Here is a 25,753-nt window from a genome sequence, read left to right as displayed (position 1 = left end):
CTGGTCTGTGAGTCATACGGTCTTGAAATTAATGCACTTAAAATGTAGCAGATCACTTATTGTAAAGGTATGAGGGCTTGAGGAACTATCAGTTTGGATAGAGAAACCTTGGAGAGGGTTAAGGAATGTAGGTATCTGGAGATCCGTCTGATTGACTCTGGATCGTGGGCCCCACAGATCTCCCAGAACCCACTCTTGATAAGCCAACGGGATGAAGCCATCCTCAGATTCGCCATGAGGACCCGCAGTATCCGATTTGCCCAGCAGTGGAGATATAAAAAGGCTCATGCTAGGAATGCAGCCCTATACGTTGTGGAATTATAAGGCCACTCCTTCACGGAATCCCTGGGGGTTAGTGAGAACAATTTCATAAGAGCCATTGTGCGTATGGAGAGAGATACCCCTGAGTCCCGCTCAGACAAGATCTCAAGCTCAAGTCGGTCTCAGAGTTGGCCAGGTTGAGGCCTATGCTTTATTGGGTCCGTATATGGTTCACAGAGGAACTGCAACCATACAGAGATTATTGATATTCTGAGCTTATACAGCAACCAGAAGATCCAGTGGTTGGTCTATGTCAAAAACCTTCGATACGACCCGGGGTTGGGAAACTACTGGAAAGAGCCTTGTCTAGGTCATCTTCTGAGGTTGATGTTGTTAAAGCAAGGTTCTGGGGACAGGTTGCCTCTTGTACTGAATCTTCTAGCCACATTGGTAGTTTCACTAGGTCTTCCCTTTTGTGCAAAAACATGCCCAAAGTGGAGGAATTTTTAGTCTTCATTCACCCTGCACATTTGCTTCTCCTTCAATTCAGGTATAGAATTCTACGGATTGCCACATTTACCTCAAAATAGGCTTCAGCACAGGACAGGTCCACTCTGTGTTCGGCATACATGCTTGCTGATGAGACCGAAGAGCACTTATTTCTCTTTTGTGAAAATATTCTGCACCGAGAGCCAGGGAATAGCACCCAAGTGCCGCCTTCTGGGTTTGACAGATCGTGTAAACGCTCTCAGAATCTGTAAATGTGTTCCCACTAGGGTGACAGTGATGTCTAATTTTTGTTTGCTGCAAGGTCAATTAGACAAAAGCAACTGTCCCCCTATCTAAAATTAATTTAAATTAAGCGCTCCATGCATGTCCATCTTATTTGCTGTCTGTACCTCTCGGGGTTGAATTTTAAAGTTGATGAGAAAGAGCATATTGACCATGATATTTTAGAGATTTTATCTCAAGGTTTTTATAGTTTTATATTTATCTATTTATAGTTGGTGCGTTAAGGTATTTTATTTTAGTTGACAATTTTTTTGCAGTCAAATAATTGTACTTGTCGATAAACAATTATGTTCGATCTGTCAAAAAAGATTATAGTTGTACCGAACCTTGCAAAGTGCCACCGTGGGTGGCGAGAAACTCTTCTACGTCATCTACACAGACCTCTCCAGAGGGTGTCATGGAGAACTTCAGGTGACAATGGCTATCTTTAGGCAACAATATACATGACTTATGTCTGCGTTTTTTGACCAAGTAGTAAAGGAACCATTCACCCAATGCACTTACATGTAAGTGATCAATATTATCTGAAGATGACTATCTCCACCTGTAATATTTTATTTATTTATGTAACAGTTTTACATAGTGCAAGAGCACCGAAAGGTATTGCTGACAAAATGGGAGGAGAGCTAGAGAGTATGAGCAGGCGAGAAGGAGCTACATGAAGAGGGGTCAGGAGTGGGTGAGCGAGTTGGGGAAAGAGAGATTGGGAAAGAGAGGAAAAAGATGGCATGGAGATCGAAGGGGAGGAGAGCAAGAGTGCGGGAAAGGGAGAAAAGTTTGATGGTATGTGACAGTAATTCTTTATTCGGTTTTGATTTAAAAAAACATAAAAGTACATCAACAGTACAACAGTTTAAACAATAATATCCCTAAAAACAATAAATCTATAAAAAGCAATACAACACACAATAAACTTCACACTACCGGTAAAAACAATTAGTTATCCTGGGAGTGCTTCTAAATGATTTATGCTGATCAAGGGGGAGGAAACAATGAACTGTTATGTAAGGACCCAGATGAGTAACACTCTAATTCAACTCAAATATGCACTCTTTGTAACCAGCATATTTCCCACTTTAGTGACACTCGAGTTCTATAAAGTGCATGTGCTTTAAATAGTAACAACCATACATCAACAATCTCCATTGATGCGTACCAATTTCCTTATGCACAAAGGAACAATCACTATTAGAGCATGTGCATCAAAGGCAACTTATACCCCCCTAATTCACTTAACTGTTTTTGCTTCTCAGCCACCAGGCGCACAACAAATATCAAGACACAGCAAACACCAGCCATGGTGTAGTATCACTCTTTATAATTCTCCTTTAGGTGCCTTAATTATAAAGTGCGACAAATCCGGTACAACCACACTTTCCTGATTGCTATGCATTTGGAACAAGAAGTGATCCAAAGGTTCAGGAATATCTGAGCAAAAGGGACAGTTTGGGGAACTAGAACTTTGCACCCATCTGCTGCGGATCTCATTCAGTGGTTGGAATCCATATCTGAGCATTAGATACAGGGATGTTGCCTCAGGTGGTTCTATGCAATTAAGAAAATCCTCACGGATCATTCTATCTTTAAAGTCCAGAAATCTGCTTGTCAACTCACCAAGACGGGTACGGCATACCCACTGGTTATTAATGTAGTCCCAATACCTTTCCTTCAGGCTGAAAAAAGATTTTTCCGACATCACTCAAGGGTTAGTCCATAGCTCAGGCATCCCCAGACTGTATAACCACTTCTTGACATGTTTGAACCAGGCTATTTTCCCTTTGGGGTCTAATGCAATGATTTCACGTAGAAGCAGTGGAAAGTTATTGGTCCATAGTCTGACCCAAAAAGCCCGGGGCCTCATTGCAGCCACGTGCAATATATTTTTTAGACCAAGATCTAAACAAATAGGGGTTAGGGGAGCATTACGAGAAAGGGAAAGAACAGTTCTCGTAAAACTGTTCGAGAATTTCAATGCCTCCTATGTTAATTATTTCCCATAATTCAGCATCATACACGGCTGCAGCAGTGCCTTTTGCCCGGTAATATGGGCCTAAAACTTGAGTAACTTCTTCCCAAGAACTCCTGCAACCTTTTCCCACCAGACATTCCTGTCAACTATGGTACAGGGTGAGTCATAATTGATGGCAATTTAACAGTCATTTTCAATAATTTATAACAAGACCCACTCTACAAGCAAAATTCCCCCAGCCTGGCATATCTGATAACACCTCTCTCCCACAGTCCCCCAACACAACCTCCCCAGAATCCACCACTTTTCCATCCTCCATAGACCCAATGTGGCACCCTCTTTACCTCCAGATTCCTCACTCCCATTCCAGAACTCCCACCCACCTTGCTCATCCCCTCAATCCTCAGATCATCCCTACCCACCCCACCTTCCTGTTCCAACCACCCCATTCAGATTCAAACCCGTTCTGTGTATCACCAATAACCCATCCTTCTCCCCTTACCTACGTACACACTTCTTCGAATATTCTCCCTTCCACACTCTAGCCCCTGCTTCCAACCCTCCTTCAAAAACACCCAGTACACAGCCAACACTTAAAAATCTCCTGAATCCCAGTCGGCTGTCAACACACAGGAATTCACACCCGGTAACAGAACACTGCAACAGCAGCACTAACAAGACACTAAAATACATCAAAAGCTCCATCAACACGATAGCAGCGGACATAACCCTTCTAGTCCGCCAACTACACAAAATCTGAACATGGATCAAACTCCATCACCCAACCAAACCTTCCTCTTCCAATCTATGGAACAGCCGACATATCTCTTCAAACAAAGCCAACAAATCCCTACACAAAGGTTACCCTCAATGACTCCAAAGTCCCAACCATAAATAAAAACAACAATTCAACCACCCCCAACAACGTTACCTTCAATGACACTAAAATTCCAAGACAGCAGATGAAGAGAACCCCTTCCCCCAAAGGCAAGAGAGCCTACCCTGAAGACCTCATCACAATCCCTCTCAACTTAACCCCGCCGGCACGTTTCTCAAGTCTCCCACCTGAAATGCATTCTCCACAAATGTAGGTCCGCAGACAAACACTGCAGTGAGATTGCTGAAACCATTACCTCACATGATTCAAATTGGATCTTCCTCACAGAAACATGGATAATTGAATCCTCCCAACCTCGACCTCCTACTCCCCACTGGCTACTCTATCATCTGACTAGACCGCCCGCCAAAACAGGAGGAGGGGTTGCGTTCATTTACAAAGACATCTTCTCATTCAAGAAACCTACAGTGCCAAAAATGATCTCCTACGAATATCTCAACGTTAAAATCCAAACCAGCAAGAAGAACAGACTAATTACTCAAATTACCTTTTACTCAGGAAAAAACCACACGGTCACAGAACAACTTTCAGAGCATCTTACTGAAAGTGATGTCAAAACTGAGAACATCTTTCTGGGGGTGAACCCCTGATAACCTCAACCACACTCAAATATGCTCTGGACCGACATACTCCAAAGGAGTCTCCCTGGATCTCATTATTGCAAACAATTAAAAAAAGAATCTGTCATGCCAAATATCTTCATCGCAGTACACTGGTGTGATCACAGTATCATTCACTTCTCTCTTCCCTTCAAACACAACATCCACCATATCCAACCAAACCAACCAAAGAAACAGAAATACTGGCCAGATATCTCAGAAACCTTAACCTTGACGCCGTTTCTAGAGAAGTTGCACATGCACTTCAGCATACCCCCTTTTCCACTGAACTCAACGATCTCACAGTTCTATACAACAACTAATTAACTGAGGTCATGACACCTTTGCTCAGAAATTCCTCAAAAGCTGATCAATCAAATTAGAGTATGCCCGCTGCACGTGCAAAAAACTCAATGTTGAAAGGAAAGTCCTTAAAGACCTTAGAGTAGCAGAGCGAATATTGTGCCAATACCCCTCAACCCACTCCCTAACCCAGGTAAAATCAGAAAGAAATATACAAAAAAAACTCATTTTCAAAACAAAATCAGATTTCATAAAATCCAAACAACTCAGCAAAAAACGACCCGAAGAACAATTCAAATTAGTCAAGCAATCCACCTTCCCCCCACACATACAATAACAGACTGCTCTAGAGAAAAATGTCAAATCGACAAAACTGAGCTATCGCTTGTGATGGCGCCTGATAATGAAGTAGACCTCCTACAGCCTATCAAATCAAAGTATACTTGGTCCACCTTCAAACACATCAAGGAACAAGACCTAACCAACACCATATCCAATACAAAACCATCCTTGACCCCATGCCTACCCACATTCTGCCACAAATCAGCCTAGCAGTGCTTCCTTCCTGGCTACACCTCTTCAACTCATCACTAGACACCAGATTTGTTTTAGACCTTCTCAAAATTAGGCTAGTCACTTCCCTTCTAAATAATAAAACAGGGCCTTGACTGGGAGATATCTGGCAACATCTGCATCATCTCCACCCTTCCAATTCCCGGGCAAAATGAAATTAAGCTGTGAAGGCACGCAACTCAAAAACTACCTCAATGTAAACAATTTGCCTGATGATCACCAATCAGGTTTCATTCAGATCTAGTCATAGCCTGGAAAGTGCAATTCTCAAAATAGTCAACAAAGCCATGGAAATCAAGGATAATGTTGAATGCCTCCTCCTAGACTTAACCTTTGATACAATTAATCATCCCAGACTAATAAATACAGTAATAACCAGAATGGGCATGAAAGGCATGGTTGTCAGCTGGTTGACCTCATTTTTAAAAAACAGAACAGAAACAACAAAACCCCACTATGGAGTTCCACAAGGCTCCATTCTTTTACTCAGGGTCCTCAATATATTCCCAGAGGTCGTTGTCACCATTCTAAAGTGCTCTAACCAAAAATACCACTTCTATGCAGGCGACTCACTGCTCTACATGAACGTTCCCACCGCAGAAGATAAATTATGTCATGAAAATCTTTCACATAATACAATCCTAGTTGTTTATACAACACCTTCAAATGAACCCACTCAAAACTGATTGTTCCATCAAAACTCACTCCAAAGTATGGAACTGGCTCAGAGAGTGTTATTCGAGACTGCAACCTGACAGTTGTTGAGAGTGCCAAACACCTGGGATTCATCCTTTACAAACACATCAATAACCTAGCTAAGGAATCTCATTTCCAGAGCAAACTACTAAAAGAGATCAAACGATTCATCCCAATTGAGGAGTTCAAACAAGTTGTGTAATCTCTGGTGCTCTGAAAACTGGGTTACAGAAACTCTCTCCTGACTGGGATTGCCAAAACTGACTTTTTGCCTCTCAAAACCACTCTACATATTGCAGCGAGTCCAGTGGCGGCTCCTCTGCTAAGGCGGAGGAGCGTTGCCACACTGAAGAATAGGAAAAAAAAACATGTCAGTGGCTCTCGGACTGGGCGGTGCCGGCTAGAGTAGAGGAGGAATGCTGTGCACTTCCTATGTGCACATGAACTGTTTGCCCGGTCCTCTAGGGCTAACTAAACAGTTCATGCGCACTTTGCATGCTCCTACCAGGCTGCATTACACAGCCTGGTCAGGAACATGCACAGGCTCCCTGTTCCAATCTGAGCGCCGATCCACAGCGCTCAGCCAATTAAAACGCTGCATTGCAGCGTTGTGATTGGCTCAGAGGAGCCTGTCTGCCTGGGTGCTTCCTGCTGCTGCCCAAGAGTCTGCAGGAAGATGACTGAGTACGCAGGAGAGGCGGCAGCCGGCCGTTGCAGGTAAGTGAGCTTTATATTTTTAATTTTTGTTCCGACCTTCAGCCCCTCTCCGCTCCCCCCGCCCTGCCCTCCCACTAATGTCCAGTAGCAGCCACTACTGAGTGAGTCTAGTCTTAGGCTCTAGGAAATTCAATTCAACACTCCCCCCTGAAATCAGGCTCATCTCCGCTACCAGACTTTTTAAGAATGAAGTAAAAGCTAAATACACTTGAATTATTACTGGGGATGATATTTACAGACGTTGTACCATTCAGTTTTACTGATCTTTTTTGCATTTTTGTATGACTCGTGTTGATGACCTGCCTGAGTGTTTACGCTACCAATTATTTGTACTTGTATCATTATTGATGTATCTGGCTGACCATGCTCCCACATGTACCTTCCCCACCCCAATACTATTTACTCACACGTTGTTCCTTTCGTCTGTAAAGCGCTCTGATATCCGCAAAGATCTTGTTCGCGCTATATAAAGCTTTCAAAATAAATAAATAAATAAATAAATAAAATAAACTACCCCTCACCCATCCTTATGTCCCTCAATTGGCTTCCCACATAAGCAGATGCCTCTTCCAACTAGCCTGCATCACCCACAGAGCCCTCCATGAAGCCAGCTCTTCTATCTTAACAATAAACTACAGTTATCAGGAAGGAAACATCACAAGAAGCAGTGGCTTACTACTTCTGGAACCCCCCCTCCACAAAGAAAGCTAAAGTAATGAATCAGTCCTTCTGAGGTTGTGCTCTAATAATATGGAACCCCCTATCACCCGGCCCAATAGTTTCAGAAAAGAACTGAAAACCCTCCTCTTCCACTGCCACTTACAGTCCCAGACACAATGCTCAAGATCTATGGTATGAACACTTGTTTTAGGCAATCTGTGCCAATACTGACAAGAAAGAAACTTAGTGTACTACATCAGTTACTTTAAGAGAAGCTATCTAATGCACATTTGTCACCGTGCTCTATTAGCGCCCGACTTTTAACTGAACATAACCCCTCCCCCCTCACTGCCGACACTTATGTAACTAATGCAGCCTAAATGCACATCACTTTGCCTTCCTTGTGCTTATAAAGAAAATTCAAATGTACAACTTACCTCTATGCCACCTATCTTACTCCATTCCCCCTTCTCATCAACTCCAATGTAATCAATTGTTGCCTGTTGTAAAGCAATCTAATACCTTAAGGTCTTATTCAAGCTATAGAAAAACCATCAATAAATAAATACATAGAAAAGCTACCTATAACCATCAGACACACAGGTTTGTTCCTTGGTGTCACATCCTACCACAATATGCTATATTCAAAACTCTACAAGTAATCCACTCCATTGTCTTCGTCTGTACACAAAAATTCAGAATCAGATTTTCCAGAAACACACTTAACTGATGGGTTAACACGTTTGTTCCTGCAAACTCTAGCAAAGTGGGCTATAATGCCACCATGCACACCTTGTTGATTGGCCACGGTCTAGTGTTTATCCCGAGCAAATGGTCTATTGTTGCCACAGAGATAACACCTAGACAACTTGTTCTCATTTCTGGAAGGCCTTCAGCTAGAGATTTTTAGGTTCACTCCTGTCTAGGAACTTTTTTCTTTCCCTCTTGTAAGGTAGGTTCTGTTTACGGACACCTTGCAAATGGTTCCTTGGCAGCAGTCACACTGCTTAGTACGGCTCTGACACACCTCTTGAAAAGCTCTGCTTTCTTAACTTATTTCAAGGTAGAGTCTTTGTTGACCCAGAACATTTCCTGTATGCTGAATGATGATTTGGTCTCTAATAAACTCACCATGTAGGTGCCAAACGTACATAAATTATCTAGTTTCCTAAGGGTAGCAACTAATCACCCAGGTCAGAGGCACCTTGTTAGCATTGAAAGGAGTTACGACTATCAATACTAGCACAAACAGTAGGCTGAAAACAGCAGTCAATATCATCCAGCACATGCCTAAATACATCAATCGCTTCTGGTCTCTTGGTTTGTTTTTTACCAACGAATATAAATTCTTAATCCATATGTGCCTAATGTGGGCAATATTTTTTTCTTTTTTCTTGATAGGCGTGAATTTCTCTGAAGTATCATCCTCGATCTAGTTTAAGAAAGACTCCTTCTATTTAGTCCATTTCATGGGGGTTTACCTGGCACATAAAGGAATACCCTATACGTAGTTAATGTTAAATTTTGAGCTGCTGCACACGTTGTGAGCAGGAGAAGAATATAACTAAATGAAAACAGTACATCTATAAGGATGAAGTAAATGACAGCATAACCTTAGATGTGGCCTCCATAAACAAGGTTTTCCAGTTTCCTTGGTAATTTGGTGCCAGAACCACCCAAAGTACCTTAATCCAGGCATTAAAAAACGCTCTTTGTGATGCTCTGTGAAGTCGTCAAATCGGAAGCTTCCACTCAACTAAGGCAGTGCATCATATAATGTTCACAACGTTGTGATGCTCTGTTGAATCGTCAAATTGGAAACCACCGCTCCACCAAGGCAGTGTGACCCATAATGTTCACAACATTCAGGTCACATAGCGTGACCACACACTGACACCCAGATGTGTTGACACTGCTTGCAGGCATTGCACTAGGCTGCCTGGCCTGAATGATGAAATGTCAGAGGGTGCAAGCATTGGTGTTTGGCTTGCGCTAACCCCAAGATGACCCGATACAGCCAATGGTTCCCAAAAGACAAATCCTACAGGAAGTCTGAACTCCCCCAACATGGAGGAGCAGGACATGAGTCGGATAGGAGTAGTAACTAAAGTCCGGTGAATCAGCCAGTCGTTGGCAAGAGCCAAAAGCCTAGACGCAAGCAACAACTCTGGGCCTGAACAGCAACGGCAATCAGTAGTGTGTGAATCCTGAAGTTGACATCAATGCTGCCCACTCGTCCTAATTTGTAAAGGTGGAGCTTGCCAAGAAGGTAATACAGAGGTTTATTGAGAAACAGCAGACATCTTACATCCTTTCCAGCAACTGACAGTTCGATCCCTCTTCCCACAGAACCCCAGCACCAGAATACTATTACATGACAGCTGAACTTAACCATGCAAAGATACATTGACACGACACAGACCTCTACCTCAGAGCATTCTCCCCTTCCTCAATGAATCTCTCTCACAGGGCAAGGTTCCCTTCACTTTTAAAAACGCAACGGTCGTCCCACTTATAAAAAAAACCCGGGCAAGACCCCACGGACCCGTCCAATTACCGGCCCATCTCTCTTCTCCCTTTCATGGCCAAAATACTAGAAGCTCAGGTGGCTAGTTGTCTTTCCAATTTTATCGAACACTCGGACTAAGCCGGTTTTCGCCCATCACACTCAACGGAAGCAGTGATACTCGCAGTCCAGGATACTCTGAGAGTCAATGCGGACAAGGGCAACCATCAGGCACTGGTGCTCCTGGATCTGTCGGCCGCGTTTGACACGGTCGACCATAACATACTGTTGAACCGTGTCGAACAGGCTGGCATCAGGGGACCCGCTCTCAGATGGATAGCCTCCTTCATTACCAAGCGGACGCAATCAGTAAGACTTGAATCATTTACAGCCCTGAGACTATCTTCCCTCTGTGAGGTCCCTAAGGGATCATCATTGTCGCCACTCTTGTTCAATCTATATCTTAGACCCTTGATACACTCTTTAAAAAAACTGCAAGACTACCGTTTTCAACTATGCTGATGACCTGCAGCTGATAATACCTCTGAATTCCCCAGACTCAGTCGCAGAGTTTCAGGCAACAATGTCCCACATACGGAGCTGGATGGACCTGAACCATCTAAAACTCAATTCGGGCAAGACAGAACTAGTACTGCCCGGGAAGAGTGAGCTCAGTTGGGGCCCACATTTTTGGCCGACCGATATGGGCTCTCCACCCACTGCTTCCCCCTTCGGTAAAGAGCTTAGGGGTCATCCTCAGCACCGACCTGTCACTTAAAGGACAGGTGGGAGCTGCTGTTTCCTCTAGCTTTTTCCAACTCCGGAAGATCAGGAAAATTGCAAACTTGCTGACTCACTCTGCACTCATACAGGTAGTGATAGCCCTGGTACTTTCGCATTTGGATTTCTCGAACGCCCTTTACCTTGGCCTGCGAGTGGGCCTGCTAAAACGACTCCAGATGGTCCAAAATCAGGCGGCAAGACTTATCTGGAAACAACCCAAATGGCAGTCAGCTAGACCAGGTATGTCTAAACTACACTGGTTACCGATGGCCCAAAGGATTGCCTTTAAGGCGGGTTGCACTGTTTTTAAGGCATTGCACGGCAATGGCCCTTAATTTGAAAGAAACATGATCAATAACTACAAACCCCAGCGCAACTTACGCTCTGCCCACCTTTGCTTGGTCACTATCCTGGCGTTCAAACGAAAAAGGCAAGGTGGAAGCTGCTTCTCCTATCTAGCTGCTACTTTCTGGAACTCACTCCCCTTGTTGCTCAGGAACTGTGACAACCTCTTGGTCTTTAGGAAGTCCCTGAAGACGTGGTTGTTCGAGCAAGCATACACTTAGGGATTGGTTACGTCTCTCCACAACAGCGCCATGAAACCTATGGGTGTACGTGCGCTCTATAAATGGTTATTAACATAACATAATATAACAGACCACGGTCTTGTTTAGTAAAAGATTTAGAGACATTCTAAGTTTCATGTATCATACAATATTATGTCAAACAAAATAAAAACACTTGGGTACTGGTTTACTGCAGTACATCCAATCTTTGTTTTGTTGGTGGAAATCCAGATCTTGCCCTCTCAACCCATTCTACCAAGTCAATTACCAATCACCAAACCCAGGCACCAACAATGAAACATGGTTCTCAATCAACCCTGCAAAGTAGTAGTATTGAGCATGGAGCTTACAAAAGGCAAAACTGCTTCTTAGTACCATAGTTATTTGCAGCAGTTGAGCACACCTTCACACTACTCCACCTCCATCTACAGAACAGCTTCAAACCCCTCTCAGAAAGGAAGGGTAGGGAAATTCTCACATCTTTAGCAGACTTACTGCGAACATGCAAGGAGCACAGGCCTCTCTTCTGCTCGTTTTTCCTGCTGGGCTAGGCTGACCGCTTAAGGGGCTACAAGAAACAGGCCTGTAGTGAACAACCTTTTGTGAACAACTCCAGAACAGGACTTAAGTCATGAGTTACAGCACATTGCCTACTTAAGGGAAACTCTGTGTCCAATCAAATACAAGGACAAAGTCACTTTGTCACACAGCCTCTCCTAAATAATCTTCCATCCCTTCTGCATCTTTCGCTGAACTAACACCCCACACAACGCACACAAAACGTCTACCACGTAGATAGATAGTGGGTTAATGTGGATGTGGTCAGCCATAATCCGACCTTGGCATCCAGGCATCATATCTCAAACTATACTGTCGAGCAGCCAATAACACTCTGGTAAAAGAAAAAGATAAGTTTAATTCCTTCGTGCTAAAGAAGTAAGGCGAAGGATTACCACTCGAAGTCTAAAGACTCTTTTATTTGCTCGAGTTGCAGAATTCCTTTAAATGTGCAATATTCTAGTCAGGGATGTTCTGTCTTTAGGCTTAAACCACAATGCCCCTCCCCAATTCGGATCACTTGAATGATGCTCTGTGACAACAAACCTCAGGAGCTTACCTGTCAATAGGAATAATAAGCAATCATAATACCTCAATAATACCTGAGAGAATCATTTGCTGTCTGTGCACCTGGTATATTGCTCACACCACAAACTATATTCTTGGAAAGTTGTTCTTACACAACTGTGAGCGCTATCTTTATACAATGCTGTGATGTTTAGGTCCGTAGATGGACATGAAACGTGCTGGTAAAGATTATTAAAAGTGCTGTGAATACTTCAATACCGACAATGGCTGCTCGCCGCAGGGGTTGTTTAAAGCGGCTGCAAGAAATGGCAGATAGCATAGGACAGTTAGTGTCATTTCCCTCTAATAATCTAATTTCGTGGGCATTAGGGAAATCCACAGGAGTCTGCCAGTTTAGCATCTCATCAGGGAGTCTTCTGGGAAGAATTGAAGACTTGTGGCTGTGCTCACAGAGAACGCAAGCTGCACCACATAAGGCCAGATTAGTTCATCAAGTGCTGTTTCTCATCTTTTTATTACTGAAGTTGTACTTGTTATTCATTTAGCAACCCAATGTTACGAATAACAACATTAATTATAAAAAACAGAAGTAAAGAGTTACTCACACGAGTCACACCTGCCCAGGGCCACAACAGAACACGTGTATCTGACTTCTGCTTTACCAACTACACTAAGGGGCACCACTGGGGCTTCACATCTATGAAGCATCCTTACCCATTTCAAACCCTCATGGGGTAAACCTGAATTTTATCTCTGATTTGCACCAGCTCTACATGTTTTGCGTATACACAATCATCTTTGTTTAATTCTTTCTGCTCCATCACATTTTTACACTTGTCTCTCCCACAGATCCCTCTAACTGTTACCGTAGTTTTTAATTATCCCCTTCATCTCTTCTCCCTGAATGTTTCTGCCTTTTTACAATTCACTATTGTACTATCACAATTCACTATTGTAGTTTTTCTTTAAAAAGGCAATCCCTCCACCTATCCAATGGTGATCCATTCTACTAGACTGATCTAACGCAGTGTGTATTTTCAACTCTCATTATTCCTTCAGAGTTGGTCTTTCAGCCAGGCCATTGTACAGAAACTACAAGGTTTCTCTTCTCTTCCCATATCACTTTGTGTATTTATTGTTTATGAAATTGTGGGCGATTTTACTCTTCTCTATTCCCAGGGAATGTCTAGCACTGCAATGGAATGGTTCAATTCCTGTTTTCCTTACCTCATACATTCTGCTTGCTAGAAAGTTTTTCAACCCTTCTCACTGGGTGTCTACCAGGGTTCTGTTCTAGGTCCTCGCTTTTTATTGGTCTTTATTACTCCTTTTCCAACCACACCTGTTATTTAGAGTAGAGGCTCATTTTTATACATAAGATCTTCCAAAATGTCTTCTTTTATTCGTACCTTCCCTTCATTATCATATACGTGACAAGTAATTTTCCAAAATGTCCTGAGTTACTTGGTTACTGTTCTTCAACTAGGTTCATCGATTACATTTTCTTCCTACCTTCTCAGCTGTTGTGGTCCTCTTTTACTCGTGACCTTGGTTTTATCTTCAACTCTTCAGCAAACTACTTCCAATAGTTTTCCTGTTGCTCCAAGGTACAATGCTTTTACCTAGATAATACTCATACAACTAGACGATTGGTTCTCTGGTGCCTGAACTTCTTTTCTCCCTCCACCAGCCTGTCTAGATATGTAAATTCTCCTCCTGCATTCTTCTCCAGTTTAAGTTGCTGTTTTGCCTGTTTTCATTTGCATTCATGCTTTAAAGTCTCCTTATTGCCATTGTCTTGTGCCTTTAACAACTCCTACCATGGGCCTCCCTCTCTGTTTTTCTATGTCCTTTGCGTAACTTGTGACTATCGTTGTTATTCTCGTCTAGTCTCAATATTATGGAATGAACTCTGGTACGTGCATAGCTACTATCCTCTCTGGTTACCTTTATCAATGCAAAAGGGCAGTTTTCGGGCCAGGATGTAGACACCTGACCATACTGTACTTCAACAATTATTGGTTGATGCAAAATGTCTTCCATTAGAAACATTTTTTGTACTGTTATAACAGGCACAGGGTTTGAGTGAAATCCCTCTAATAAGTATACTTGATTAAATAATATAAATATCAGTCCCTTCACTTATAAAAAATACATTTGACACTAGACATCAGAACACGGGGTGTTGTAATGAGTTACTAAACATGATATCAACAGTGTTACCTTGTTCTTGCCATAACGTTGTTCTTTTTCGGTTGTTGATTGACAGGACTTCCCACATTACCATTCTTCAAGGAGCCTTTTCTGGCCATCTCTCTCTGCTTTTCTAAAAACACAAGAAAAATGTAGTCAGTGGTGGGAAAATAATCTCCTTCCAGAGCCGAGCTACAATGAGAATAACACTGCTATTAGGGGAATTCAATAGTTACACTTTGTTGAGTTATAAAAACAACTTGCATTATTAGCAATTTACTGTAGGAGGATATATACAGGTAGATAAACACACTGGTAAAATATTATTCACGAGAATTTGGTATTAAGACAATGATATTAAAGTAGAAGTATAGTCACCCAAATTACACCGTCTAGTCACTTATATACAACGAAAATTCCACAGCAGTCGGAAATGTTGGAGAGACACGGCCACTACTCTGGCTTCATCTTTTACCCTTACTAATGGTGAATAAAGAGAGGAGCTGTAAGCCTAAGAGAAAGGGTGGTCAAGTAGTGGCATTTAAGGAATGCATTCTAGCTCTAAGGTGCAAAACGGGATTGGAGTTTTTTTTTACGCAGCCAGTGAAAGAAACTGGAAGTCGAACAAGAAGTCTACAAAATCAGGTAGCAGATCGACTGTAGGCACAGGAAAGAATTGAGGGGTGCAAGTGAAGAATGATATTGCTGGGCTTATCTCTACTTTAAGCAATTAGTTAGACACGATTTTTGTGTCCTATAGAACATGGATGCCATGGAAGGTCATAAAGGATAATAAAAATAAATAAATATATATATATATATATATATATATATATATCTATATAGATATATATATCTATAGATATATAGATATATATATATATCTCTCATTAGATTCCCCGAGGGGAAATAAAAACGCACTCTCCCGTCTCAGTTGTATGACAGCGGTTTAATCAGCAACCAAAACCCAACGCGTTTCGCTTCCTTACAAAGCTTGTTCACGGGATGTCGAGCCGGTTTCTAAGTCCTCCTTTTAAACACTTTAATAAACAAAGAGAATCCAACACAGAAGTGGGGTGAAGTGTTTCAACAAATGTTGAAGCATTCAATGTTTTGTAAAATACCCCTCACACACCAAAAGGCCCCTTGGTGTCATGCTTCATCATCGGGGTCTTCGCACCCCTCTAACGGGATGCGGCGTGCTGCGACCAACGGATACGCGGGAGCACTTATAGTTATTGACTATATGTGGTGCATGTGTGTGGGGTGTTATTGCAAGTGAGTGGTGGGATATAGTGAAGGTTTAAAAAGTACCTGGCACATGAGTATATGGAAAAATGTATTCTAAACTCTGGCTGGTACTATTAAAAGGGTGCAGTGTGAGGTCGAATCTGTTGTATTAAAGAACAGGACCTCTGGTGTGCGTCAACATGTTTCGGAGGCAGGCTCCTTCTTCAGGACGGGGGCACAACTTCCCCACCTTACTCACGTATTTCTAAATGAAAATCACAGTGTATTTACAAAAAAGTGAATTAATTAAGGCTAAGTGTGCCTACAGCGGTCTGCTACAAGCACAATGACTTGTGAAGCTTGCTTCATGAGCAATAGGAACGTCAAGGGTGTTGCATTTGCAATAGGATCGGGACCCAGTAATCACCGTCTTACCCCTACACGCTGCTCCGCTGAAGCGTGGTGCAGTTTTATACGACTGGGCACGTCGTTTTAATATCGCATTAGATTCCCCGAGGGGAAATAAAAACGCACTCTCTCGTCTCAGTTGTATGACAGCGGTTTAATCAGCAACCAAAACCCAACGTGTTTCGCTTCCTTACAAAGCTTGTTCACGGGTTGTCGAGCCGGTTTCTAAGTCCTCCTTTTAAACACTACATCATGTGATTTCCTGTTTTATCAGTTGATGCATCCTGGTTAATGTAGTCTCCACTACATTTTCGTCACCAGTCCGCTTGTTTCTTTAGTTTTGTAACTCAGGAAAAGAAAAGGGGAGGGGGATGAAGCATATTGTTCGTTCTGCAGACAATTTTTGGCTCTTTAGTGAGTGTTTTGTCGTTTTTGCAATCACTTCTTTCAGAATTTAGAGTGCAATCTGAAGGTGTTACCTCATTATTGTTTACAAAGCAGGGTGTCATTTTGCTTTATGCAGGTTAATTTCCTGATTATTGATATGTGGGTTGCCCTCTAGTGGGCTAATGCCATATTCATCAGGGGTCCTTTATGAGTTACCATTTTCATGATTAAAGGTGTACATAGAGTTCTTCCGTTAAGTTCAGACCTCTGGGCTCCAGGGTTCTGAAATTAATGATGTGTTTCGACTCCTTGCGTCGTAGGGTTTTCTGGCGATCGCCACCTCTTTCTGACTGTGGGACTTGTTCTATGGCACAGTATTTCAAGAGTTCCCAATTGCTTCCATGTGCCTGTTCCATGTGTTTCGCCACTGCATATGATCGGTCTTTGTTAGTTATAGCCCTTGTATGCTCAAGTATCCGCTTTTTTGCCTCAAAGGTTGTGCTCCCTATATATCTTCTGTTGCAGGGGCATTCAATCAGATAAACCACATAAGTACTCTTACATGTCAGGTGTTGTGGTATTGTCCATTTGGTCCCTTTTCTGATTTCTATCTCTTTCGTGGCCTTTGCGATTTTACATACTTTGCAGTGTCTGCATGGGAAGAAGCCCTTTCGTTGCAGCCAATCAGTTTTTGGTGTTTCTTTGTAATGGCTATTCACCAGACAATCTCCCAAATTTCTAGTACGTCTATAAGTTATATTCGGGTGATCGCCTATGATTCGTGTCAAGGTCGGGTCTGTTTTCAGTATTGGCCAGTGTTTTTGTATGATTTTCGCCAATTTGTTATTTTCAGCACTGTGGGTGGTGATTAACCGGATGACATCATTTTTCGTTGGTGAATTTTTGCGCTACAGGAGAAACTGCTCAGAGGATGAGGAGTTTGAAAGACAGACATAGTGCAAATGCGGTAACCAGATTCAAAGCAAGGGGATACCCCAGGGCAGTAGTGGAAAAAGGCCTAAAAAGAACAGCAACACAAGATCGAAAAGAGATCTTACACAAACAAGAGAAGGAACCAACGAAAAATGATGTCATCCGGTTAATCACCACCCACAGTGCTGAAAATAACAAAGTGGCGAAAATCATACAAAAACACTGGCCAATACTGAAAACAGACCCGACCTTGACACGAATCATAGGCGATCACCCGAATATAACTTATAGACGTACTAGAAATTTGGGGGATTGTCTGGTGAACAGCCATTACAAAGAAACACCAAAAACTGATTGGCTGCAACGAAAGGGCTTCTTCCCATGCAGACACTGCAAAGTATGTAAAATCGCAAAGGCCACGAAAGAGATAGAAATCAGAAAAGGGACCAAATGGACAATACCACAACACCTGACATGTAAGAGTACTTATGTGGTTTATCTGATTGAATGCCCCTGCAACAGAAGATATATAGGGAGCACAACCTTTGAGGCAAAAAAGCGGATACTTGAGCATACAAGGGCTATAACTAACAAAGACCGATCATATGCAGTGGCGAAACACATGGAACAGGCACATGGAAGCAATTGGGAACTCTTGAAATACTGTGCCATAGAACAAGTCCCACAGTCAGAAAGAGGTGGCGATCGCCAGAAAACCCTACGACGCAAGGAGTCGAAACACATCATTAATTTCAGAACCCTGGAGCCCAGAGGTCTGAACTTAACGGAAGAACTCTATGTACACCTTTAATCATGAAAATGGTAACTCATAAAGGACCCCTGATGAATATGGCATTAGCCCACTAGAGGGCAACCCACATATCAATAATCAGGAAATTAACCTGCATAAAGCAAAATGACACCCTGCTTTGTAAACAATAATGAGGTAACACCTTCAGATTGCACTCTAAATTCTGAAAGAAGTGATTGCAAAAATGACAAAACTCACTAAAGAGCCAAAAATTGTCTGCAGAACGAACAATATGCTTCACCCCCCTCCCCTTTTCTTTTCCTGAGTTACAAAACTAAAGAAACAAGCGGACTGGTGACGAAAATGTAGTGGAGACTACATTAACCAATCAATCAATCAATCAAAGACACTTATAGAGCGCGCTACATACCCGTAGGGTCTCAAGGCGCTTAGGGGAGGGGGGGGTGCCGTTACTGCTCGAACAGCCAGGTCTTCAGCTTCTTCCTGAAGGAGAGGTGGTCTTGGGTCAGGCGCAGGTCGGTCGGGAGGGAGTTCCAGGTCTTGGCGGCCAGGTAGGAGAAGGACCTTCATCCTGTAGTTGCTCTTCGGATGCGGGGGACGGCGGCGAGGGCGTGGTTGGCTGAACGGAGGTGGCGTTTGGGAGCGTAGAAGTTGATCCGGCTGTTGAGGTAGCTCGGGCCTTGGTCGTGTAGGGCTTTGTGTGCGTGGGTGAGGAGGCGGAAGGTGATTCTTTTGTTGACGGGGAGCCAGTGAAGGTCTCTCAGATGTCCGGAGATGTGGCTGTGTCGTGGGATGTCGAGGATGAGTCTGGCTGAGGCGTTCTGGATCCGCTGGAGTCTCTTCTGGAGCTTGGCGGTGGTACCGGCGTAGAGGGCGTTGCCGTAGTCCAGTCGGCTAGTGACGAGGGCCTGGGTGACGGTCTTCCTGGTCTCGGTGGGGATCCACCAGAAGATCTTCCGTAGCATGCGTAGGATGTTGAAGCACGCCGAGGAGACGTTGTTGACTTGCCTGGTCATGGAGAGGGAGGAGTCCAGGATGAAGCCCAGGTTGCGTGCATGGTCTGTCGGTTTGGGTGCGGTGCCCAGGGCGGGAGGCCACCAGGAGTCGTCCCAGGCGGAGGGTGAAGAGCCCAGGATGAGGACCTCCGTCTTGTCCGAGTTCAGTTTCAGGCGGCTGGTCGTCATCCACTCGGCTACCTCTTTCATCCCTTCGTGTAGGTTGGCTCTGGCGGTGGCGGGGTCGTTGGTCAGGGAGAGGATCAGCTGGGTGTCGTCGGCGTAGGAGATTATGCTGAGGTTGTGTTGGTGTGCGATGGCCGCGAGGGGGCTCATGTAGACGTTGAAGAGGGTGGGGCTCAGAGAGGATCCTTGAGGGACGCCGCAGATGACTTCGGAGGCCTTTGACTTGTACGGTGGTAGGCGGACTCTCTGTGTTCTTCCGTCGAGGAAGGAGATGATCCATTCCAGCGCCTTGTCCTGGATTCCGACGTTGCTGAGGCGCTGTACTAGGGTGCGGTGGCAGACAGTGTCGAATGCCGCGGAGAGGTCTAGAAGGATGAGGGCCGCTGTTTCTCCGTTGTCCATCAGGGCTCGGATGTCATCGGTGGCGGCGATGAGGGCGGTCTCGGTGCTGTGATTGGCTCGGAAGCCGGACTGTGAGGGGTCGAGGGATCCATTCGTCTCGAGGAAGGCGGCCAGCTGCTTGTTGACGGTCTTCTCGATGACTTTGGCTGGAAACGGGAGGAGCGAGATGGGGCGGTAGTTCTTGAGTTCGGTGGGGTCCGCTGTTGGTTTCTTGAGTAGAGCGCTGAGTTCGGCGTGCTTCCAGCTCTCAGGGAAGGTGGCGGTGTCGAAGGATGTGTTGATGATGTCTCGCAGGTGGGGTGCGATGACAGCGTCGGCCTTGTTGAAGACGTGGTGAGGGCAGGGGTCGGTCGGTGATCCGGAGTGGATGGAGTTCATCGTGCGGATGGTGTCTTCGGTGCTGATCGGGGTCCAGGCGTGGAGGGTGGTGGTGGGGGGTGGTTGTTCGGTCATGGTGTGCGTTGGTTGTTTGTTGAAGCTGTTGTGTATGTCCGCGATCTTGTTGTGGAAGTAAGAAGCGAGGGAGTTGCAGAGGTCTTGCGATGGGGTGATGTCGTTGTTTCCTGCGCTGGGGTTGGATAGCTCTTTCACGATGTTGAAGAGTTCCTTGCTGTTGTGTGCGTTGTTGTCCAGCCGGTCCTTGAATGCAGTTTTCTTGGCGGCGCGGATCAGCTGGTGGTGTTTCCGAGTGGCCAGTTTGAGGGTGGTCCTGTTGTCCGGTGCATCAACTGATAAAACAGGAAATCACATGATGTAGTGTTTAAAAGGAGGACTTAGAAACCGGCTCGACAACCCGTGAACAAGCTTTGTAAGGAAGCGAAACACGTTGGGTTTTGGTTGCTGATTAAACCGCTGTCATACAACTGAGACGGGAGAGTGCGTTTTTATTTCCCCTCGGGGAATCTAATGCGATATTAAAACGACGTGCCCAGTCGTATAAAAGTGCACCACGCTTCAAAAAAACGAGCGCCGACACCAACTTGGGCGACAACTGCTTTTTATATATATATATATATATATATATATATATATATATATATATATATATACATACAACAACGCTCCAAAGAGTGCCACGGACCGCAGCACCCTCTTAGAGAAGAACGGACACGAAATCAGGAAGCAAGTGCAGTAGCAGTGTCATTTTTTATTTCATTTTCTCATGTGCAGCAGGAGTGCCACGATCCGGACGCGTTTCGGCGAGCCTGTCGCCTTGTTCACCGGAATATATATATATATATATATATATATATATATATATAATAACAATATTCATAATAAAACACTACCTGGTCATCCTAATTTATTTAGCATTTTATACACTGAGGTGGTTCATAATGAAGGGAACTCTCAATCCAGTATATTCCAGGCTTGCCTATCACAAAATAGGCTTGAAATAGGTAAAAACTTGCAATGGTTTTTGGAAACCCGGGCAAATGGGCCACAACACACAGGTAAGCACGATGGCTTTATTCACAACTTAGTGTGTAACAGTCACAAAGGTACACAGTCCATTTTACAAATGTAATCTCAGGAGAAGAAGTAGATTTAGTATTTCACATATAACACAGTAATATAAACATATCACACTAATGTGTGGGGCATCGTATTAAGTCAATATAATGTTAACATTGAAAACTTCAAGTGACTAGAGGTATCACAATAGGCTAAAGATCCATTTGCATACTGTGTATGTCAAGAACTCTTGTTAATAGACATCAGTATCCTTAGCAGTAAGTAATTTGTGGGACATTATGGCATATTTCAACAGGATAGTATATTGCCCTGTCATTTGTATGATTGTTCACTCAACACAACAAGATATTTGAATTACCAAGACGGACAGCGAGACAAAGAGCCTTAAAAGAGCCTCCTCAAACCACTGAATTGCCTACTCCAAATCTTGGAGGACTAAATTGAGCCCCTGGATTTAAGAGCTAATCATCATGAGACCTTCGGGTGATTTGTGCGCTAAATAAATGCCCCTGAGTTGATTTGATGTGAAGCCATGCAACCGGTGAGAAGTCTAGGAATCCATACTCCCAGCCCTTGCCTGGAATCTATAAGAGGATGTGACACTATCAAATCTATGTGAATGGACCTAACACAAAAGAGCAGTTAGCTTCTAATAGTAGGAACTAGCTCAACACCATTAATTTCTCCTGCTAAAGACACAAATGAAATTACTCAGGGTAGAAGGGATGAATGTATAGCTTGCTAAAAGGAAAGAAAAACATATTTTACAAGATGGTTTAGCTATAGGTCTCCAAGGCATAGCTTATTCTTTACTTTGAGAGGACACTGACAGATAAGAAGAAAGAGGCAGTAATGAGCATGATCTAAATTTGCTCCTACATTATATTTTTCTATGTCAAGTCAAGTCAATTTTTATTGTATAAAATTATTAAAAATTATTACAAAATACATTTTGTGAAAAGTTAAAAACACATGTATAGCTATTACTTGTATTAAAGTCTGTTGGCCATATGAAGAATAAAATGACATATATTTCAGTTTGTTACTATAATTCCCTGTTCGGCTTGCTGTAGGAGGGAATGTACCTTCATATATTGTTCTATGAAGGGGTCATATTTTCATAGTCCTCAGCAATTGGTTCAGATGGACGATAACACTGTTGTTCCATCTGTTAGCCCAAATTAAACTTCCAAGTGCTTCCCAGTTCCTTAGATGCACATGAGGCCGTGTATATGTAGGATCGATAAACTGCTGAACCGTGTCATTGTCTGTGACTCTTTGTTCAGGCTGATCTATTCCTTGTCCATGCTGTGCTTTTCAAGGTGTGCTTTTCAACCTGTGAGTTATGTGTCTGGTTCTAAACGTTCAATAGTCATCCGGGTTGCTTCACTTGGGATATGGGGGTTTCATGGTCAGAGTATCAGTGGCATTCTCTGATTGACCATTACAGACTGAATGTTCTGAGTTCAGTGCTCCATTAGTAGGTACTATGTGGAAAAACATGGGTTTGTCATTGTGTTCTTGTGCACCTACATGTCTGTCAAGGTTACTGCACATATTTGACAGTGCCTTAGTTTGTAATGACTATCAATGACGAATGACAAGGTAGTAATGTGCTGATCACTTAATTGTAAACTTTGGAACACGGAGTATAATTTGTTGTCATCTACTTCTGCTTGGCATCCCTTCTAGTCCACAGACACTTGGGATCTTCCGCCATGTACAGTGTTGTCTGGGTACCTATCTGCTGCAATGGAATAATGTTACCATTAAAAGACCCACGAAAGCCATCTCGTCACGTGGGGTCTCCTTTGAAGGCAGGGTGAGAGGGCTAAGAAGGAAACCAGCAAGCCATTTCTAAGCTTCGAGAGTTAGGGCAAGTTTATAGCAACAGAAATACAGTACTGTGAAAAGCAGGATCTCCGGCTGCCACTGCTTGCCCTGAAGAAGAACGAGTTTGATTAATTGCATGCCTGCTAGATGAAAAGGGCAAGTTGAAATTAATGGTTTTGGACGCTTTCACAAAGCCTGAAAACCTTCAGGTTCAGTTTTAAGATACTGAGAGGTGCAGAATTTGCTAGCATTGGAACATTCTGCTCACATACGCACAAGGATTGTAAAGAAAAGTCTCTGCATGGTAAGCAACGTCAGCTTGAAGCAAGCATTTTCACATGAAAGTAGGAACACTGCGGTCGTCTCTGCAAGTCTGTGGTTAAAAATGCATTGGGTGAAGGACGTTGTGGTGATGGAGCAAGGATTCGCATATTACGCGCCTTGCTTGAATTCATGAACCTCGAATAATATGTAACTAAGTAATCTAACCTGTTTGTTTTATTAATTTCCCTCTTATTTTACATTGGGAACGCCCTAGAGACGCTTGCCTATGTGTTTACTAACTCAATAACTCTTGTCCCTAAAAACGGCCGCTGCTTGGCGGGTTTTATTCTGCGCATGCGTTTGTCACACTCACGTGACGTGACGTATTTGCAGTTCTGGTGGGAACTTTTGCGCTTGCGCAATTGCAACTAATATGGATGCTTGGTATCCTCACATGGTGAAGCTTGCACTGATGTTTTCGTGTTGTAGTTTATTTGCACTAAAACCTAATGCAAATAGTTTATATTAAGTAAGGGGTATAGAGTAGCAATTCATGGTATACAGTGTATTCATTTATTTCTGTGTTTTAATTTGTTTTCGCTTACTTTTCATGTACCGCGCTCTTGAGGGTCAGCGAGAGACTCGCGAATCCATATTGAGTTGTCGTACTGCGCATGACAGTCTTCTGCCGGTGGCATTGACAATTTGCCAACTGAAGGTCCCTGCCAAGATGTGCCTGGGAAGATGCACCCTCACCTAGTAGAAGAAGCTGAAATGTTCTGCAAATGTTACAAATGTAATTTATCCATTGTATTCTGTAGAATAGGTCACTAGGCGGTCCCAGACCATGTAAATGTAGGCTTGAAGAAGTAAAATGTGATTGGTGTGTTGACCTATCCTACTTGAGGACTAATCGAAATTGGGGATTCTGACACTTGCAACATTTGGGGGGTGGTACACTGACCCGAAAACAGTATAACTAGCCTAGGTTTAGCTTGAGAAATTGTCCGACTTGTCCGAATAGCTGACCTGTCACTGACCTAACGCACTCAATAGGTGACTTGATACAGAGGGCTGCGGAGCACTCTGTCCGATAATTCCATAGACTCAGGGGTTTTGTTAGAGAAACCTTAAGTGCTGGCGGAGCACTTTGCTGGGGAGTTGGATAACCCAATCGGGGTTCTGGCTGATAACTGCAGAGAGGGTGGAGCGCAGGCGTTTCTTCCAAACTGCGGGTGCTGGTCTTATCCTGGTGGTCCTGTCCTGATCCTAATCTGGGTTTCCTGTCCTGTCCTGGGGTGTCCATTCTGCACCTGCTGTCCTGTTGATGACGGGTTTCCTTTGGGGTCCCTCCTGTTCTTAACTGACCTGTGGCCAGGGTTGGTCTTCACACCATTCTAGGTGAATATAGTGCTGAAACTCTATACTGCACCTTTCTATTTTTCTGTCTTTTGCTTCAATAAAGACATATCTTGGCATATATTGAATTTCCATGCTTTTTCCGCAAACCACTGAATGAAAAGCTCATATGTTATTTTCGTTATTCTAGCATGTTCCATTTTTTCTTACCCATCCTTAGTAAATTCTTTTCAAGTTTATGATACATAGATGTTCTTTGTTTTTACCTATCGTTTAGTAAATTCAAGTAATTGCACCAGTTCATTAGTATGGTCTATTTGCATTTTATCTATAGTTCCTCTTTATGGGGAAATATTTCACTGTGATATTCTAGTATGCTCTTTAAGTCTTCCTCGTTTTTTTAGTCTCTCCAAACTAAGTTTATAATCTCAAACTGCTGCCTAGCATGTTCCCTGTTCTTACCTCCCTTTAGATTCATAAATGATCAGCTTGATATATTTCCTTTATGGATACGTGCTCTTTGTAATTCTGGTAATCGATTGTTTGCTTGTTGTGAATCTCATATTTTCTGAGCTTGATGAATCCTAGATAAAGGTTTTCAAAACTTCCTGAGTTTGTGGTTATTATAGTACAAATAGAATAAATAAAGTATAAGTATTTTGGTATTTGCCTTTTCTTCACAGCTAGCTCCCTGATTCATCGTGGTCATTAGGTACCCGTGACGGTGGATTGGTAAGTCGGGTACAATAGAAATATATAGGAAGGAACTGGGTTACTGGTAGTAGAGTGTATGGTCACCCGATTAATAAAATGGTGAATTGAAATATATGGGCCCAATACGTGTATGGTAAATCTGTTGGTTGGGTGACCTGCGCGCTCTATCAGTAATTTTCTGGTAGCAGAGGA

At 43.2% G+C, this 25,753-nt stretch overlaps 1 protein-coding gene across 2 annotated transcripts in view; it reads right to left on the bottom strand.

The window, feature by feature from the left end:
* Positions 1-25,753, bottom strand: part of FAM219A (family with sequence similarity 219 member A) — a 518,113-nt gene that overhangs the window by 107,801 nt on the left and 384,559 nt on the right. For both annotated transcript variants that reach the window (XM_078674704.1, XM_078674702.1), the window contains exon 3: positions 14,633-14,735. In XM_078674704.1, the coding sequence (XP_078530830.1) occupies positions 14,633-14,735 (103 nt within the window). The remainder of the gene's footprint in view (positions 1-14,632; positions 14,736-25,753) is intronic.

Source organism: Lissotriton helveticus, chromosome 2_1 (assembly GCF_964261635.1).
Source record: "Lissotriton helveticus chromosome 2_1, aLisHel1.1, whole genome shotgun sequence".
In the NCBI taxonomy this organism is placed as follows: domain Eukaryota; kingdom Metazoa; phylum Chordata; class Amphibia; order Caudata; family Salamandridae; genus Lissotriton; species Lissotriton helveticus.
This window is presented reverse-complemented; position numbering and strand designations above follow the sequence as displayed.